The 19255-nt window shown below is 61.7% G+C and overlaps 2 protein-coding genes across 3 annotated transcripts; one reads left to right on the top strand and one right to left on the bottom strand.

Annotated features, from left to right (window-relative positions):
* The first annotated feature begins 6721 nt into the window (after window positions 1–6721).
* Window positions 6722–13116, top strand: LOC120496381 (cilia- and flagella-associated protein 251-like). The gene is made up of 7 exons (XM_039696774.1): window positions 6722–6887; window positions 9223–9275; window positions 10332–10484; window positions 11058–11210; window positions 11294–11356; window positions 11483–11622; window positions 11738–13116. The coding sequence occupies exons 3-7, from the start codon at window positions 10388–10390 to the stop codon at window positions 12395–12397; spliced, it is 1113 nt and encodes a 370-aa protein (XP_039552708.1). The 5' UTR covers window positions 6722–6887; window positions 9223–9275; window positions 10332–10387; the 3' UTR covers window positions 12398–13116.
* Window positions 13117–13899: 783 nt separating this feature from the next.
* On the bottom strand, window positions 13900–18042 carry AMH (anti-Mullerian hormone). 2 transcript variants are annotated; one of them, XM_039696773.1, is made up of 5 exons: window positions 17374–18042; window positions 16166–16344; window positions 15463–15583; window positions 15113–15314; window positions 13900–14955 (listed from the first exon to the last, which is right to left on the bottom strand). In XM_039696773.1, exons 1-5 carry the CDS (start codon window positions 17936–17938, stop codon window positions 14040–14042), a joined length of 1983 nt encoding a protein of 660 aa, XP_039552707.1. In that variant the 5' UTR covers window positions 17939–18042; the 3' UTR covers window positions 13900–14039. The 2 variants fall into 2 exon arrangements, with proteins under 2 accessions (XP_039552707.1, XP_039552706.1); XM_039696772.1 differs by having other exon boundaries at window positions 15113–15317; window positions 17374–18039.
* Between the last annotated feature and the right edge of the window lie 1213 nt (window positions 18043–19255).

Below are 19255 nucleotides of genomic sequence, written 5' to 3'. Positions count from 1 at the left end.
AAACCCCTCCAGCCTTCCTGGACTCTCCCAAAGGCACTGAGAAATCCGTGGTGTGAGCAGGGAGGGGAGGGCAGAGCAGAGGGGCCTGGCAGGGTGAAACCTCTGCCCTTGGTTTCTGGAGGCTGCTAAGTGTTAATTTGGGAATTTCTGGTCTGATAACAGAGAGAGAAATGGGGAACAGGGCAGGAGGCACAGAGAAACTGGGAAACCCCAGCTGAGGTCTGGAGGTGGGTGGGAAGTTCCTGCTATTTCTGTTGTCCCTGCAGTACTTTCTGCTGTACTTTGTGGTGGGGTTTGTACTTTTATGACCCTTTTAAGACCTGAGGCCTGCCTGGAACATCTCCTTCCTTCCCCATGTCCCACAGCCCAGATACCAAGTCTGGGAGCATCCCCACAAAGGGATGTTTCTCGGACATGGATTTGTTGCTTCAGAACTGGCTGCTCAGTCCTGTGGGGCCAACCTGGAGCCCTGGGAAAGGTGTTAAATCCACCAGGACCTGCTCTCCAGTGGGTGCCATCATCCCAAAGAGGCTGGTGGCTCTGTGGGAGGAGCTGAGGAGCAGCTCCTTATTCCCACAGGAGGCAGAGCCGTCTCATTCCTGCTGCCCAGGGAAGCAGCTCCTTCACTGGGAATGAGAATGATTTGGGAAGGGAGGAGCAGGTTGGGATCTGCAGCCCCCAGTGCCAGAACCTGTCTGGGTAAATGCACCAACACTCTATCCATCAGGAAAGCAAAAAAGGGGAGGATTTGTGGTTGTTGGGATGTTAAATATTGCCAGGCTGTTCCACCCAAAGCTTCACATTCCCCTAAATTTCCCTTTGCCTCAGTTTCTGTGGCATGAATGTGCCACAGCCACGGCCATTGGTGGGACAAATATCATGGCCACTTTCCCAATCCCAAATGGCACTTCCAGGGATAATTCCTTGCAGTGGAGTCACATCCTCCTGTTCTCCTGGGAGTGACAAACAGCTGTAAATCTCTAAGGAGAGCGGTGAGCAGCCCTGAGTGGTGCTGAGCTGTGAGAAAAGGGATCATGGAACAATTACGGAAAGGAGATGAGACTAAAAGTAGGATTTAACAGGATCTGGATCTTCTGTCCCCCTGACCTGAATGAGCTCCTGCTGCCAGGCAAAAGAGCAAAACCTCTGAGATTTGTGAATTGGAGTTTTTAGGGCACACGTGGATTCCAGGGTGGGCAGAGTGGCTTTAATGTGGAGCTGCTCCAGATAGCTGTGGGTCATGGGATGAGCCCGTGGAAGGCTCTCCCTCCACTGTCACTGTGTGTTCTGCCCTGCCTGGTGGCTTCTGGTGTCCCTCACCCCTGCGTGGTCCCAGTGACATCCACAAGGTGCAGGAGATCCTGGGGCAGGATCCTGTGCTGTGCTCAGGCTCAGACACCGATGTCCCAGCAGGATGTCCCTCTCTGCTGCCTCTCTGCTCTTCTCAGAGCCCTGCCAAGCTCATTTCACCCAACAGCACATCCACAGCTCCTCACCCATGACAAAGGTGTTCCATGTGTGTTTTGTGTCCCTGCCAGCCTGATCTTGTCACCGTGCTGGGTGGCCTGAGCTCAGCCAGTCCTGGGACTGAGGTCTGCAACTGGACCACAGTGACCTGCAGGGAGCAGGGCAGGGAGCAGGACCTTGTCTGCTCCTTGTCCTGCTCAGCTCTGCCAAACCTGTCCCCAGCAGGATTCCTCCAGCACTGGGACTGATTGTGAGACAGCCCTGAAGGTCACCTCAAGGTGACTAGGACACTGTCAGGGGTGGGTGTGGGTCCAGCAGCACTGCTCCAAGGATGGATGGACATGGATGGATGGATGGCTGGATGGAGGGATGGATGGACATGCATGGATGGATGGATGGCTGGATGGAGGGATGGATGGACATGCATGGATGGATGGATGGCTGGATGGAGGGATGGATGGACATGCATGGATGGATGGATGGCTGGATGGAGGGATGGATGGACATGCATGGATGGATGGATGGCTGGATGGAGGGATGGATGGACATGCATGGATGGATGGATGGCTGGATGGAGGGATGGATGGACATGCATGGATGGATGGATGGCTGGATGGAGGGATGGATGGACATGCATGGATGGATGGATGGCTGGATGGAGGGATGGATGGACATGCATGGATGGATGGATGGCTGGATGGAGGGATGGATGGACATGCATGGATGGATGGATGGCTGGATGGAGGGATGGATGGACATGCATGGATGGATGGATGGCTGGATGGAGGGATGGATGGACATGCATGGATGGATGGATGGCTGGATGGAGGGATGGATGGACATGCATGGATGGATGGATGGCTGGATGGAGGGATGGATGGACATGCATGGATGGATGGATGGCTGGATGGAGGGATGGATGGACATGCATGGATGGATGGATGGCTGGATGGAGGGATGGATGGACATGCATGGATGGATGGATGGCTGGATGGAGGGATGGATGGACATGCATGGATGGATGGATGGCTGGATGGAGGGATGGATGGACATGCATGGATGGATGGATGGCTGGATGGATGGATGGAAGGATGGATGGATGGATCCAACTTGGGCCTGGGAAGCCAGAGGTGACATGGGAGAGTTTTTCTAAGAGATGTGTTCCCTTTTTCCATGCTCACCTGGAGGAATGTGTTAAGGTGCATAGTCTGCTCCCAAAACCTTGTGGTGGGATGTCCTCCCTTCCTGGGCCCCTTCCCTTTAAACAAAGAGCCATCATTTTTCTGGCTTGCATTCCCTCCAGGCTAAAAGATCATCCAAGGTCACAGAATCCCAGACTCATTTATGTTAGAAAAGACCTCTAAAACCATTGAGTCCAACCTGTGCCCGATCCCCACCTTGTCATCAGCCCAGAGCACTGAGTGCCACCTCCAGTTGTTCCTTGGTGACACTACCACCTCCCTGGGCAGCCCCTTTTAATGCCTGACCACCCTTTGCATGAGGAAATTCCTGCTGATGTCCAACCTGAACCTCTCCTGGAGCTGTTTGAGTCCATTTCCTCTTGTCCCATTGATGTTCCAAGGTGTGGTTCATTAAACCAAGGTGCTACCAGCCCAGAGAGCTCCCATCTTCCCTCACCGGTTCCACACCACCTCAAACCCAGGAGAGGAGACAGAAGATCCCCTTGGCTGTGTTTTCCAGCTTAACCAAATCCCTGAAGCCATGAGGAATGGCCCAGGTCTGAGTTCTTGATCAGAACTGGCATCAGAAGCTTTGTAGGCCCATGAGGTGCAGTCAGCCCTCCTGGGCACGTGGAGCCTGTCCAGGCATCAGCTGTGGGAATCAGCTCATGCAGGGGATGCTCCATCTCCTGCTGCAACACCTGGGGATGTGGAGCCACAGGAACATCAACATCCAAACTGCTCCAGGCCTTCCATTATCCACACCTCTGCAAGGAGATGGCTCAGCTTGGCAGATCTGCAATCTCCGTGCTGACAGATGGGATCTGACAGGAGCAGCACAGCTGGCAGAGAGGAGACATTCCTTCTCTTCCTGAAACCTCCCAAGTGCTCCTCAATAACGCCAGTGCTCGGAAAGCTCTGTGGTTCCTGCAGGAATCATCTCCTGGGTGGATGTTTGGTTCCTCAGGGGAAGGAGGCAGCAGCTGTGCATCAGCACAGCCATTGCACAGCCCCCCCAGCTGGAGCTGATGGATCAGCTGAAAGAGGAATTTTGGGTCAGTGGATATTGCTGTCAGCACTGGGCTGTGCCCAGGTTGCCATGGGGACACCTGTGCCTTTGGGGTTTGGGTCGTGCAGGGAATCAAGGTGCTCTTTCACCCCATTTCGTGGAGAATTTTGGGGTTTCTGTGATCCTCTCTTCCACCAGCCCCGCTCTGAATGCATCCCCAACCACATCTGAGGCAGGGTGGAGGGCTGGGAGACACCAAGCTCCTCCAACAAGCCCGTGCAGCACCTGGTGAGCTCCACGTGCATCTCCAGCAGGTCTTTGGTGCCAGCAGAGGGGGACCTGCCCTGTGCAGCCTCAGACCAGTGGCCCCCAAGGGACACTGCCAGCGTGGGGGTGACACAGCTGGAGCTGGGCTGTACCTGCAGAGCTGTGCTGTGCCCAGGGCACTTGGCTTGGCAGACAACATCCAAATTCCCATCTCTAAAATCAGGCCAAGAGCCCAGCCCTGCCCAGATTAGAGGGTAAGGGCTCCAAAGTGGGAAGTGTTTTAGAGTCCCAAGCCTTGGGAACATGGTCAGGCAGGTTCTGATAGAGCCAGGGATGAAATCCAAGGGGAAAAAACCTGCAGCCAGCCTGGTGAGCAGTGGCAAAGCCACTTGAGCAGCCAGCTCGAGCATCTGCCACCCCTCGTACCTGTGGCAGGAGGAGACAGAGTCAGGCAGGGGCTGGGAGCTCTGGGGAGAGAGGGAATTGTGAGAATTGAGAGAAGATTCATCCCCAGAACCAACCTGTGCTGAAAATACTCGGTGACTAATTTTATGCCTTTCTGATTGCCTTTTAACTGTGAGTTATTAAAAACGGGGAGAAGGGAGATGGTGTCCTGGTGGGAGGAGAAGTGAGCGTTGCCATGGCAGTGAGGGGATGCTGCAGCACAGCCCGGACCACAATTCGTGAGGACAGAGGCTAGGGGACAGCCCGGGAAGCCAGGGAAGAGGGGCTGTGCCATCCAGCCGAGTCCAAAGTCACTCTTTGGCCTGGACGCTGCTCCGGTGCCCTCCCCTGCTCTCCCAGCTCTCCTGCTCTCCCAGCCGGATCGGGTTTCCCCCTCCCAGAGCTCACCCCGTCCCAGAGACGCTTTTGTCAGGCTCAGGGCACGGAAGAAGCCGGGATTTGGGGGGGTTCAAGAGATTAGGAAAGAATTTGCCTCCGGGAATCTCTTTCCTCCATCTGCCCGGGATAAATCGTGCGATGGAGGTGGAGGCTTTGCAGCTCCACGGGGAACTGCTCCGAGCGACACGTGTGGAGGCAAAAACGCTGCCGGCCCCTCCCCGCTGCGGGAACGGGGTGTTGAAAGGTCCTAGGAATGGTGAGGAGAGCTCTCTATCCTCTGGCTCCATGTAAGGATGAGGTGGGAGGGTGTTTTGCCGGAGCTCTGCGAGTGCAGACGGTGCCGGTTCAGCCCCTGGCATCATTCCTGGAAGGACCAGCTCACCCACGGGAGGCAGGAACAAACCTGGGGGCAGCCTGGCAAACGTGATTAACTGGGAGGAAAAGGGATTTTATTTGGCCCCTTTATGATTTTCTTCTTTCATCACCTCCCTATAAAGCAAATGCCACGGCAGTGAACAGCTCCGACCCTGCTGGAATGGGAATGCAAGCGGGAAAGCTCTCCGGAGGGTGTGCCCACCGCTGGGGGGGCTGTGTGCAGCCCCATCCCTCCTCCATCCACCCGGCTCATGGATCCTCCCTCCGTGTGCTCAGTCCTGTCCCTGGGGAGGGGGCAAATCCCTGCCCTGGGGAGCAGAGGCTGCTCCTGAGCCCCTAAAGCAGGACCTGGATCCAGCCTCACCTGGGCTGGTTTATTCCTCCTTTAGGTCTTGCTAAAGAAAAATGTCAAGACTGCAGGTGGGAAATGTTACAATTTCAGGGACTTGGGGGTTTTTGAGCCTGAAGCCTCTCCATAAGAGCAACGTCCTCAAAGTGGGATGTGCCAGACTGGTCCCAGGCATTGCTGCACCACATCCCTGCACAGGAGCTCCTGTCTGAGGCTGTTCCTGCCCGTGCTGAGCTGGGGACTCGGGATAACCCCCACAGGCAGGGCCAGAGCTCCAGGGTCTTTGGCTGCTCTCCAGATGGGATTCTTCATGTCCTCCCTGTATCCTGGGGTGGGTGGGATGGGACATCCCCGCTCCCACCAGCCCAGGAGGTGCCTGTGGCTGTGACAGGGCTCCTGGGGACAGGAACAGGGACATCAGAGGGGTGGGAGGGCAGTGGACTTAGCCAAACACTGAAAAATGGGATTTTCACTGGAGTTGTCTGAGCACTGCTGCCCCCAGAGGGATTTCTTGTCTTCTCTCCTTACCTGTGCCTAGCTCCACCTCTGCACTCCAGCGCCCATCATCCATCCATCATCCATCCATCTATCATCCATCCATCCATCCATCCCTCCGTCCATCCATCCATCCATCATCCATCCCTCCATCCATCCATCCCTCCATCCATCCATCCCTCCATCCATCCATCCCTCCATCCATCCATCCCTCCATCCATCCATCCCTCCATCCATCCATCCCTCCATCCATCCATCCCTCCATCCATCCATCCCTCCATCCATCCATCCCTCCATCCATCCATCCCTCCATCCATCCATCCCTCCATCCATCCATCCCTCCATCCATCCATCCCTCCATCCATCCATCCCTCCATCCATCCATCCCTCCATCCATCCATCCCTCCATCCATCCATCCCTCCATCCATCCATCCATCCATCCCTCATCCATCCACCCATCATCCATCTCCATCCATCCATCCATCCATCCATCATCCATCCATCCATCCATCCATCCATCCATCCATCATCCATCCATCCATCCATCCATCCATCCATCCATCATCCATCCATCCATCCATCCATCCATCCATCCATCCATCCCTCCATCCCTCCCACAGCTGGCTCAGTCACCCGGGGCCGGGGCTCTGTCCCCTCCCCGTGCTCTCCGGGAGTGTCACAGAGGGACAGTCCCCTCTCAGGTGCCCCGAGAGCCGCAGCCCGTGCCCGGGGCAGCCCCTGCGCTCGGGGCCGGGGCCGAGCTGCCTTTTGTGGCGCTCGGGCCCCGGTGATTGGGCGCTATTTTGCTCCGGTCCCTCGGGCAGCTGTTGCTGTTCTTTACCCGGGAGAGCCGGCGCCGCCCGGGGCTGCAGCCGAGGAGGAGGCGGCGGCCGACCCCAGGTACGGATTTCTGTGCCTTTGAAGCCCCGATGTGGGGCAGCCCCCGGGCAGCCCTGGGCACAGCCCGGCTCTCCGTGGCCGCGAGGGAGCGGGAGCCGCGGGGCTCATCCCCGGGCGAGGGTGACAGGGAGAGCGGGGCAGGCGAGGGACTATTTTTGGAAGTTTCTTTGACGTGAGTCAGCGGTGAAGGCGACCTCGGGAGCCCGTGCAGGAGGAGTCCCAGCGGCAGCAGAGCGGAGCTGATTATTTGTTAAGTGCCTGCGATTTTGAGCCTTTACGGGCGGACCTGGCGTGCGGGGCGCGGAGAGGGATAATCCTCCGGAGAGGGATGGGCGGGCAGGAGGGAGGGAGAGCGGGAGGGATGGATGGATGGATGGATGGATGGATGGATGGATGGGGACGGGAGCTCTCCTGGGCAGGGGCACGGCAAGCAAGGACTTGGGGGCTGCGGGTGACCAGCGCTGCTATGGGCAAAGTGTCCCTGGCATTGGTGACCACCCCTGGCATTGGTGGCACCCCTGGCACTGTGGCCATTCCTGCCCTGCTTGGCCTGGCAGTGCCTGTGCCTGGATCACCAGCCCAGCACGGCTGTTCCTGCAGGTGACACGGCCCATCCTGCCTGGGGACAAGGACTGTGGAGCCCCGGAGTGCATCCACCTCCTGCCAGGGCACGGAGACCCATCTCCTGCCCTGCCCAGACCTGGACATGGGTCTGGTCAGCTCTGGGGCCGAGTTAATGCCTTTGGGGCACACGGCAGAGAAGGAGACCTGCCTGCCCCCAGGTCTGTTTGGGCTCCTCCTTCAGGGTGAAGCCCAAGGGGTGGAGGCGTGGAAAGAGCCTGGCACTCTGTGACAGGGCACCGGGCTCAGCTGAGGTCTGGGCAGCCCAGCAGGGGTGTGCTGTGGGCACAGTGTTTGATCCCTCTCAGTTTGGTGATGGTCTCTCGAGGTGCCACTGTCCCTGTGCAGCATTGGAGAAAGATTGGGGATGCCCTGAGGGCACCTAAGGGCTCTGCAGGTGGGCAGGGAGAGCTCAGAGGTGGCCAGGGAAGGACAGGAGAAGAGGTTCCTTGTTCTCACCGTGAGCCATGGCCACTGGTGTGGTGTGTGAGACTCTGCAGGACACAGCTCAGCCTGGCAGAGATGGTTCTTTGTGGTGGTGTCACTTCACAGGGTGACCTCGGGCACTGAGGGGCACCTGTGTGACACCAGCTCCATGGGAGCATGGATCGTGGCCAGGGAGAAAGGAACAGGGGCTTGGGCCCTCCTGCACCTTCCTGGTGCTCATCTGTGCCCCAAACCAGGGTGAATGACTGAGAAGCTCAAAAACAGGGCAAGCACGTGGTGGGGAAACACTCTGAGGAAAAGTTCTCCACCTTTGTGCTTTCCCTGGGTCTGGAACCCCCCGGGCACCACGAGAGTCCTGGGGCAGCTCTGCCCCTTCCCAGCAGAGAAAGGACCAGACCTGCATCACTTAAACAAACACAGCTCATTTTGAAAGCAAAGACCTTTCAGATCATGGCCAAAAGGTTTCCTCCTATTTGTCTGTTCTGCTTCCAGCATTGAGTGGCAGGTTTCATCCTGGGAACTGCTATGTTTTTCTCAGTTTTCCACAGGAAGGAAATCTACTAAATCTGGCTCAAAGGGGGCAAAAATTCTTCCATCTGGGGAGGATGTGGCACCTGAGGCACTGGACTTGGAGATGCCAAGGGCTGAGGCCAGTGGTGCTGGGACCTTGTGGTGCCTTCCCACCCCTGCAGCTCCCCCAGGGCACAGAAACCCCCAGGACCCCAGAGCCCAAGCCCTCCCCAGCCCTTCCTCCTGTTCCTGGGGACTTTCAGTTTGCTCTGCCACTGCCCAGCTGGGAAAAGCCCTGAGAGTCCTCCCTGAGCTCCCTGGAGCTCCTTTTGGAGGTCTGGTTGCTCCATGGTAGCTGGGCCTTCTCCTGCTGCCAGGCTCTGGCCCTCCAGTGTCCAGCCTTGTGTTTTCGGGGTCTGAGCACACCCTGGGCTGTTGGTCCCCCCACGTGCCTTGGCAGGGAGGTCACTGTCCCTTTGGCTGCCACTCCCCTGGGATGTCCAGGCTGGTGACCTTTTGAGGCTCAGAGTCCCAGAGCTCCCACTGCACCCCCTTGATGCCTGGGGGGCTTTTTGCCTGACTTGGGACACCTCTGTCCATCCACGGGTGGCACGGGAACACCGACAGGGGAATCACGGCCAGATGTCCCCTCTCTGCAGGCTGGGCTGTCCCCAGGGGCCCACACCCCCAGCCCCTGGTGGCTCCCACCTGCCCAGATTTGTCACCTGAGGAGCTGAGCTGTGCTTGTCTGTGACAGATGCCAACGCTCCGGTGAGCAGCGACAGCCACGGGGACAGCGGCCGAGCCCATGTGAGTGCCTGGGGTCAGCGTGGGGGGGCCTGGGGGATCCCTGTGCCAGGGGAGGGCAGGGGGTGCTGGGGATGGATCCCTGTGCCAGGGGAGGGGACGGGGTGCCTGAGATGGATCCTTGTGCCAGGGGAGGGCAGGGAGTGCCTGGAATGGATCCCTGTGCCAGGGGAGGGCAGGGGGTGCCTGGGATGGATCCCTGTGCCAGAGGAAGGGAGGGGGTGCCAGGGCTGGATCCCTGTGCCAGGGGAGGGGATGGGGTGCCTGAGATGGATCCTTGTGCCAGGGGAGGGCAGGGAGTGCCTGGAATGGATCCCTGTGCCAGGGGAGGGCAGGGGGTGCTGGGGATGGATCCCTGTTCAGAAAAGGGGGTGTCCAAGAGATGGATCCCTGTGCCAGGGTAGGGAGTGCCAGGGATGGACCCTGTTCAGAGCAGAGGGTGCCAGGGATGGATCTCTGTGCCAGGGGAGGGCAGGGAGTGCCAGGGATGGATCCCTGTTCAAAGCAGGGTCTGCTGGGGATGGATCCCCATTCAGAGCAGGGTCTGCTGGGGATGGATCCCCATTCAGAGCAGGACAGGGGTGCCAGGGATGGATCCCTGTGCCGGTCAGGGGGCCGGGCTGGGGCTGTCCTGCAGTGACATTCCGCCCGGCAGGGTTGCAGCACGTCCATCCAGGTCCCCCCAGCTGTCGCTGTCACTGATCCGTGCCGGTGGGCAGCTCACTCCGGTGGCACCAGCGCCCAGCCCGGCCACCAGAGCCCCGCTCAGCCCCGAGCCCGGAGCAAGCGCGGCTCCCTCCGCTCCGCACCTGCCCTCAGCGGGTGCTGCAGCCCCTGCCCAGCCCCGGGGGGATCCCAAGCACAGCCTGGGGGCCCACCCGTGTGTTAACCGGGGCTAACTCGTGGCTAAACCCAGCTTAAATAACATAAAATACAGCCCAGTTTTTGGGCTGTTGAGGTGAACCCGCGCCCCAGGTGGTGCAGGTGGTGCCTGTGGCTGGGGCAGCCCCGGAGCAGCGTGTCCCTGTGCCCCCGGCCACGCTCCGCGTCCTCCCGCAGGGAATAGAGGAGGGCAGCAGGAGCCGGAGCAGCCCGAGGCACAGCCAGAGCCGGACATGCCAGAGCCAGCCCCGCTCGGCGGGGACAGGAAAGCGGCGGAGAAGAAGCGGGTGGAGAAGGTGGGAGCCAAGGGCAGCGCTGCCGGGCCGCCAGGTGGGTGTGTGGGAAAGCCCAGCCCGGCCCCAGGTGGCCACAGGGGCACAATCCCGTGTCACCGGCCAGCCCGGGAGGCGCTGTCTGGCCGTGGGAAGGGGAAATCAGTGGGGAAATCAGTGACACGGGGATGGAGATGGGGCTCCTCAGCCGCCTGCCAGATCCTCCTCCTCTTCCTCCTCTCCATCCTGCCCAGATTTGCTGCTGGAGGAGGAGCACGGGCAGTTTTTCCCAGCTTGATCGCCAGGATCCTCTAATGCCACCATGGCCCAAACCCCTCGATCTCAGCCCCCGGGACACTCTTGTCCCCACTCCTGCAGTGCCAACACGTGGTGGGAGCAACTCTTGTCCCTGTCCCTGTCCTGCCCCTCCCTGCCCCTGTCCCTGTTCCCTGGCCCTGTTCCCTGGCTCTCTTCCTGTCCCTGTCCCTGTCCTGTCCCTGTCCCTGTCCTGTCCCTGCCCCTGCCCTGAGCGGGCTCTGCAGGAGGATGTTAAGAGCTCTTCCCACCCCCCGCTCAGAGCCCTTTGCCTGTTCCCAGTTCCCTCCAGTAACATTTTTCCCTGGTGCCGCAGTCCCCAGGACGCTCCCCGTGCAGAGCAAGGCGGAGCCGCCCAGCCTGGACCCCGCGGAGGAGCCGCTGCTCTGGGAAGGGCTCACCCTCAACAAGTGCATCCTGGTGGCCTCCGTGGTCGCCCTGCTCAGCGTCACCTTCCAGGTGCTCCAAGGTGAGTGGGGAGGCGGCCGGAGCGGGCAGGGGGGGCCAGCCCGAGCTGCCACCTCCTGGCTGCTGTCCCCTCGTGTCTTGCAGCGCCATGCTCCAAGGAGGGACTCGCCCGCGGCCGGCAGGAGCCTCCGCCCGCTCCCATTGCCGGTGGGTCCGACCCTCCCCGATGCCCCGGGTCCAGCCTGAGGCAGGGCCACCTCCCTGGGAGCCCCTGGCTGGGACATCCCAGCAGGCGGCCTCATCCTGACAGTGCCTGTCCCTCTCTCCTCCCAGAGGTCGTGATCCCCAAGGTGGAGATCCCAGAGGCGGTGACAGCCCAGCCTGCGCCGCCGCCGGAGAGCAGCGCGGTGGAGGAGGATGATGATGATGAAGATGGTGACGATGACTATGACAGCGAAGCTGACAGCAACCTGGTACGGGGCAGGGTGGCACCTCCCGGGGCAGGGAGCCTCTTGTCCCCAGGGAGAGGGATGGAGAGGGGGCCCAGTCCCCTGGGCTGCATCACCATGGTCCCCTCTGTCCCCACAGGCAGAACCCTGGATCTTCAAGAAGTGGTTTGGCCGTGCAACACCAGAGGATGAGGACAAGGATGAAGACAAGGATGGGGACAAGGATGAGGATGGGGACAAGGATGAGGATGAGGACAAGGATGAAGAACCTGCAGATGTCCCCGAGGTGCCAATGGCTGTGACAGATGGGAAGAAGAGCCAGGAGAAGCAGGAGAATAAGGTGGAGGAGGAGGAGGAGGAGGAGAAGGAGGAAGAAAAGGAGGAGAAGCAGGAAGAAAAAGAGGAGAATGAGGAGGAGGATGAGGAGGAGGAGGAGAAAGACGACAAGAAGGAGGAGAAGAAGAAGGGCCGGGAAGGCCGTGCTGTCCATGTGGAGCGGAGCAGCCGGAGGGAGGCACGAGCCAAGGACAGGACAGCGGGGGACAAACCTGGCCGAGCCCCCAGGGCCCCCAGGGAAGCCGAGCAGCAGCCCCAGAAGAAGCGGGACCGGGAGAGGAAGGAGAGGAAGGAGAGACGGCGGGAGCGGGATGAGTCCCGGAGGGAGGGGTGGAGGGGCCGTCCCGGCAGGGCTGACGGCGGCCGGGAGAGCCCGAGGCGGGACTGGAAGCAGCCGAAGGGCAGGAAGCCCTGGGAGCCGGGCAGGGACGGCAGGGCCAGGGAGGGCAAGAGGCGCGACTGAGGCCGGGGTGGGCGCGGGGCTCGATGGCGCTGGATCCAATCCCACCCCTGCCCCCGGCGAGGGACGCCACCCCTGCCTGCCCTCCAGAGACACCCCCGGGCACGAGCAGCACGCCAGGACCCCCGAGCAGCAGCAGAGCAGCCCAGGAGCCTGGCATGAGCCTCCCCGGGGACTTTGGACCCCCCTGGATCAAAGGTGACCTGAAAGGACTCATGGAAGGAGCTTCTCTGGGCCTCCTGCCTTCTCCATCCCCACCCAGAGCCCCTCTGCATTCCCCTCCACTCGTGGCTCCGGGGCAGTGCGGGGATCCCCGTGAACAGAGTTGTGTCCAGACTGTGCAGCTCTTGGGTTAATGGTTTTATTGAAAGCAAATCAAGAGAGAAGAATGTTCTGGGTTACGGAACCACGCTGCAGCCGTCCTCAGAGGGACATCAGTGACAGCCCCCCACCTCACCCAGCCCAGCGCCATCGCTGTGGGGTGGCCCAGAAGGTGCTGGTGACAGAGCAGGGCTGGAGCCCTTCAGCCAGGGATCCCTGCGGGCCTCGCCTTCTCCGAGTCGCTTTTAGGAAGGAAACACAAGAGCAATATCACACAGCCAGAGATGTTCACAGCCCTGACCCGTGGCAGGTTTCAGTATTTGCTAAATCAACAGTGGTTAAAATAAACTATTTTCATTTTTAATAAGGTATTCAACTGGATGTTTTTAAAAAACAGGGGGGAAAAAAAGGAAAACGAGAAAAGCCCTTATCCCTGGTTATGTGTTTTGTCCCTGGTTATGTGTGTGTGTGTTTTCAGGGTTAATCCTGAGGTGGGACTGGTGGGTACCAACCTCCAGCCGTGCCTCCACACTGCAAAACCCGAGGAGGTGTAGCCAGGACAAGCCCAGGAGCTGCTCCCGAGGGTTTGGCCCCCCGGCTGAGGGCCAGGCTCCGCTGGAAGATGATCTGGGGCAGGCAGCCCGTGCTGACGCCGGCGGGGACACGGAGCAGGTGCTCTGGCAGCCGTTTGCTCCCGCTCCCATTAATGGTGTGAGCAGCCCGGGGGTGTAACGGGATCGCTCCCTCCCTCCTGCCCTGGCCCCGGCAGCGGGGTCACCGCGGGGTGACGCAGATGTGACCAAGGCACGGCCAGCGGCTCCTCGCGGCTCACACAGAGCCGTGGCCCAGGGCAGGGCAGGTCCCTGCGAGGGGATCTGGCCTCTTGCTCTGCTGTCACAGGTGGGGGTCCTGCGATGGGCCGTGGGCTGGGGAACGGCCAGAGGATGCTGCAAGGCTTGGGGGAAGCAGCAGCCGCCCTTCCCAGCCACTACAGGAGTAGAGAGTGAGGGATAAACAAGAACAAGGTCCTGCCTGGATCTGCCAAGCCCTGTCCTCCCTCATGGCCCTGCCGTGCCCGTACCCGGCCGAGCCCGCGGGCACCTCGGGCACCCTCAGCAGCGGGAGGGAAACACCCCCAGAGGAGCACGGAGCAGCCCCAGGGACAGGCATGGGTGAACCCAGAACCAGAGCGATGCTAACGAGGCAAACCACGGGGAAAGGACACACGGGAGCTCCCGTCTCGGGAGAAGCACCAGATCCCGAGCCGGGAGGGCAAACCGGGAGAGGGGCTGGGGTGGGGCGGGCGGCGAGGCCGGCGGGAGCCTCACCGGCAGCCGCACTCCTCTGCCACCATGTTGGGGAACTTGCGGATCTCCAGCCCGTCCGAGGAGAGGCTGATGATGAGCTGGTCCGAGTAGCGCACGGGCACGCAGCAGGGAGCCCTGCGCAGCGGCGAGCCCTGGTCCTGCATGCCCAGCAGCAGCACCGTGTGCGAGAAGTAGCTGGGGATGCGTGCGGACAGCGGCAGCCGGCAGGGCCCCTCGCAGTTGTTGGCCGCGTACATGGTGGGCATGATGACGAAGTGGCGGTCGCGCAGGTCGATGGTGAGCTCCTGCAGCCGGCAGTGCGCCTGGTGCCGAGCGCTGCGGTTCTGCCGCTGCACCTTCCTGCGCTCCTGCCAGCGCGCCCGCACCGACTGCAGCGCCTTCAGCAGCAGCAGCGTGCGCAGCTTCCGAGAGCCCGGGCCCCGCTCGGCCGCCTCGGCCTGCCCCGGCTCCGCCGGGTAGTAGCAGAAGGTCAGGAGGTGCTGGAAAAGCGCCGCGTTGGCTTGGAAAGCCGGGATGTCCCTGAGCTCCTGGATGACCAGCTGCAGTTTGCCCATCAGCAGCTGCAGCACGGTGCCCTCCGGCTGCCAGTCCCCCAGGTGCTGCTCCAGCGCGGCCCCGCTGTCCTGGGCCAGCAGCAGCACCGAGGGCTCCTCCGACTGCACCAGCCGCTCCAGCGCCGCCTCCTCCGACAGGTTGAGCAGCTGGTGAGGGAGGGTCTCCATCATCTCGAAGTCCAGCCGGTGGTGGGCAGTGGGCTGGGGGGGCGGCTCGCTGGAGGAGCTCAGGAGCTGCCGGATGAAGCGGCTCAGGGTTGCCAGGAACTGGGCGCTGCCACCGGGCACTGGGGACGAGGTGTTGGCTTGGCCCGGGGCAGTGGGGGTCGGCAGCTCCTCGGTGCCAGCCTGGGGCGGGCTGTAAGGAGAACAGAGGGACAGTCACAGGGGGCAGCCCGGGGGTCCCACCAGGCTGTGCCCTACAGCCATCCCTGCTCCCACAGCTCGGGCTGCCCCTGTCCCACTTCCTCTGCCAGCCCCCGCGTTCTCCCGTGTGTGCAGCCACGGCCACGGACCTGAGCTGGGGGTACGGAGCCGTGTCCACCACGCCCTCAGCAGAGAGGTAGGAGGATGGGGTCAAAGCTTCCTCTTCCTCCTCTTCCTCCTCCTGCTGCCGTGACTTGGCCAGCAGCAGCAGCACCGGGGTCATCCGGGTGAAACATTTGTCATCGGAGCCGAACAGGAGCTGCTGCACCTCCGTGCGGGGCAGGGGGGCACCTGCTGCGGCCGCGAGAGGGGAGGACGTCGGTCTGGGGTCTCCTGCATGTCCCCACCAGCTCTCGCGGGCCTGAGAGGACCCCAAAGGCCCCAGCGAGGACACGAGGGCAGGGGTGCTGCTGTCCCCAGGCTGTCCCCCCGTCCCTACCTCCCGCGCCGCCGTGGATGGCCAGGGAAGCCGAGAAGCGGAGCCGCTCCGCGCTGCGGGTGACCGAGGCTGCGGCGGCTGCCAGGGCCAGGTACTGCGTGTCCCTGGAGAGGCAGAGCCTCTGCACCGAGGCAGAAAGCACAGAAGGCCCGAGGGAGTGAGTGAGACATCACGGGGGACACACTCACGGGAGTCCCCGCTCCGGCTCACGCAGCCCGCGGTGGCCCAGGGAGCAGCGACAGGGAGGCTGGGGACCACTGGGAGCTTCGCCCCCGGCCCCAGAGCTGCTCCGGGGGCTGCGGGGAGCAGGGAAAGCAGGGAGCCCCCGAGGGGCAGGCGGGGGATCAGGACCCCAGCCCGGGCTGGTACCGGGGCAGCCCCGCTGGCGCTGCCGCAGCTGCGGACAGAGTCAGAGCTCCATCTGCAGGCACGGCGGGAGCGGGAGACCGGGCAGAGCTGCTGGGAGGGGACGGCAAAGGGACTGGGAGGGGTGGCCGAGGGACTGGAAGGGTGACAAAGGGGCTGGGAGGGGATTGTGAATGGATTGGGAGGGGACGGTGAATGGACTGGGAGGAACGATGAATGAATTGGGAGGGGATAACAGAGGGAGCTGGAGGGGCTGTTGAATGGACTGGGAGGGATGACAGTGGCACGGGGCAGCAGAGCCGGGACACCCCCTGCTCCCCCCAAGGCCCGGACCCACCTGGTCCCGCGGCAGCCCCGCGCCGGCGGCCAGCAGCTCCCGCGGGTGCCCGGAGCCCCGGCCCTCCCGGCGGCCCAGGTAGAAGAGCATCACGGCCGCCTGCAGCTCTCCCACAGCCCGTCCCACCTCCTCCTGGAAAACCAGCTGGAACCGCAGCTTCACCTGCGCCTCCCACTGCACTGGAACGGGGAGACACGGCCGTGAATCCCCTCCGGCGCCGCGGGGCTCCGGGGATGGGGAAGGGGCTCCGGGCCGAGCACTGTCCCCGTGAAGGGACCGGGGCACCGGGACAGGAGCCGGGGAGAAGGGACACAGCAAATCCCGTCCCCGGCTCCAGGGAGGTGAGGAGCGGGGCACACCCCGCACCCGGCGCTGCCTCCCCCAGACCCCACGGAAATCTGCTCTCAGTGGCTCGGGGCGCTGTGCCCCCCGCCCGGGGAGGAGCCACTTCCCCGCTGCCCGGCACTGCTGAGTCCAGCTGAAAACCCAAAGCCCAGGAGAGGCGGAAGATTCCAGGACGAAAGAAACAATCACAGCCCTCTCCTTACGGATGGAGTTGGAGGCTGTAACTCCGTCCCTCTCCAGGAGCGGGATCGGCCCCGGGATGGGACAGGGGAATGTGTGGTGAGGTTTTCCCATAAGGCTGAAGCTACAGGAGCAGCCCAGGACCCCGGGCTGCTCCACAGCCCCAGGAGTGGAGATCAGCGCGTCCCGGGCTCCCGGCACAGCAGGAGCAGCTGGGTCCGAGCCCCTCCTTTCTCCCCAGAGCTGGGATGGGACCCAAACCCACCTGCCGTGTGAAGGCAGAAGGTGAGAAACACTCATGAGAGCAGAGCGGAAGCCACCAAGAATCATAGAATATCCTGAGCTGGAAGGGACCCTCAAGAATCACCAGTCCCACCCCTGGCCCTGCACAGACACCCCGACAATCCCACCCTGTGCTCCCCTGAGAGCTGCTAGAATGTGCCACTGGGTGTTGGTCAGAGGCGGGGACAGATGGCAGAGCCACGCTGCCATCCTCCCCTCCTTAAAAACATGCCCAGAAACATTTCACTCCATCACTTTGCTGTTTTTAAAGGGAACCCAATACCCCAAATATAATTCTGTGTTTAAATCCCTGACTTGGGGCCAGCAAACACCACCACCCCGAGCCCTGCATCCTTCCCCTCCCTGTTCCACCTCGGAGCCCTCAGGGCTCTCCCACCAACCTTCCTCCAGGTGCAGCACGAGGAATCTCTCCAGCCCGGGCTCCAGGACGTGCTCGTGGATCCTCTGCAGGGGATGGGGAGCAGCCCCCGCCTCCCCGGGCCGGCACAGCCCGAAGGTCCCCGCCAAGCTCCCGTCCCAGCTCCGGCGCCGTCTCAGCAGTTTGATGAAGCTGCTCTCGTAGTGGCTGAGCACACCCACCACCTCCAGCTGCCTGGGGCTGGCCCCGTCCTGCTCCATCCTCACCCTGCACACGGGCCCTTCCAGGCCCCCCAGGGGCCAGGGCTGCGGGCTGGAGCGGGACCAGCCCGGGCCCCCCTCCTCAGCCACTCCCTGCGGGCATTCGGCTCCCGGCTCAGCCTTGGAGAAGAGGCGAGGGGCAGCAGCCCTCCTGGACCTGGCTGTCTCCTGTGAACTTCCATTTCCCACCTTCCTCCCTTCTGCTCCCAGCCCCGGCTCCTCCAGCAGGCTCAGCCCCACCAGGGAATCCCTTCCCTGTTTCCTGGGCAGAGCTGCCGAGGGCAGCAGCAGCACCAGGCACAGCAGGAGCCCCCCGAGAGCGCTCATGGTCCCACCTCAGCTCTCCCGGAGCAGCTGAGGATCCCAAGCCCTCGGCAGGAAGAGGGAGGACAGCTCTCCCTTTTAACCACGGGTGGCCTTGAGTGGCCGAGGCACAACAACCTCCCCTGAGCCGCCCCGGGGCTGTCGCGCTGCAGAGGAGCGAGGGAGGTGGCAAAGAAACTTTTTTTGTTCTATTTTTGGGGCTGCAGCTCGTTTTGGAAACGTGCAAAGATCGAAGCTGTTGCACTCGCTCGTAGGGATGCACGGCCTTGACTTTGGATGTTTTCTAAAGGAGGATGAGTGTCTGGAATGGGATCCTCATGGGGACTGGCACGTACGACCCCATCAGCACTGAAACACCGGGAGGGGAGAGCAAGCCAGAGCAGGAGGAGGGGGACAGGGGCAGATAATGGGCTGAAATAAGTAAATGTATGGAAAGCATTCCTTCTTCTGGCTGGAAAACCTTCACCCTGCAGCTCAACAGGCTGCCCTGGAAAAGGGCTTCATCCTGGGAATGAGAAACACGAGGGGCAGCAGCAGCCTGAGGACTTTGAGCCCTCAGCACCTCCTTCAGAAAGTCTCACACACACAGCATTGTAAAGACTTTTCCCTCCATGAGATGCCCAGACCCACTGGGACAGCTGGAATTGCCAAAGCCACCTGCCTAAACCATCCTGGAAACCTGTCCCAAGAGATCTCCTGATTTTGGCAGGGGAAATGTCCCGACAAAAAAGTTCCAGACCCTTCCCTGAGTTTCCAAGTATTTGCAGTCTGGAGCTCAGGATGGAGCACCCAAACTGGAGCAGGACATGGACACAGAGAGGCCTGGAGGAGTCTGAGGTCACTTCTACAGGGGCTGACAAAGGCCAGGGAGCTGCTCCAGGGCTGGAGCCAGGCTGGCAGAGCTGGGGCTGCTCCCCTGGACAAGAGAAGGCTCCAGGCAGAGCTCAGAGCCCCTGGCAGGGCCTGAAGGGGCTCCAGGAGAGCTGCAGAGGGACTGGGGACAAGGCCTGCAGGGACAGGAGCCAGGGAATGGCTCCCAGTGCCACAAGGCAGGGCTGGATGGGAGATTGGGCAGGAATTGTTCCCTGGCAGGGTGGGCAGGCCCTGGCTTGGGGTGCCCAGAGCAGCTGTGGCTGCCCCTGGATCCCTGGCAGTGCCCAAGGCCAGGCTGGGCAGGGCTGGGAGCAGCCTGGGACAGTGGGAGGTGTCCCTGCCATGGCAGGGCTGGCACTGGATGGGCTTTGAGTCCCTCCCTATCAAACCAGTCTGGGGTTTTTAACTGACTGGGACCATCTCATCCCAGCAGCAGAGAGGAAGGCT

Source organism: Passer montanus, unplaced genomic scaffold (genome assembly GCF_014805655.1).
Source record: "Passer montanus isolate IOZ18808 unplaced genomic scaffold, ASM1480565v1 scaffold114, whole genome shotgun sequence".
NCBI classification, from domain to species: Eukaryota; Metazoa; Chordata; class Aves; order Passeriformes; family Passeridae; genus Passer; species Passer montanus.
This window is presented reverse-complemented; position numbering and strand designations above follow the sequence as displayed.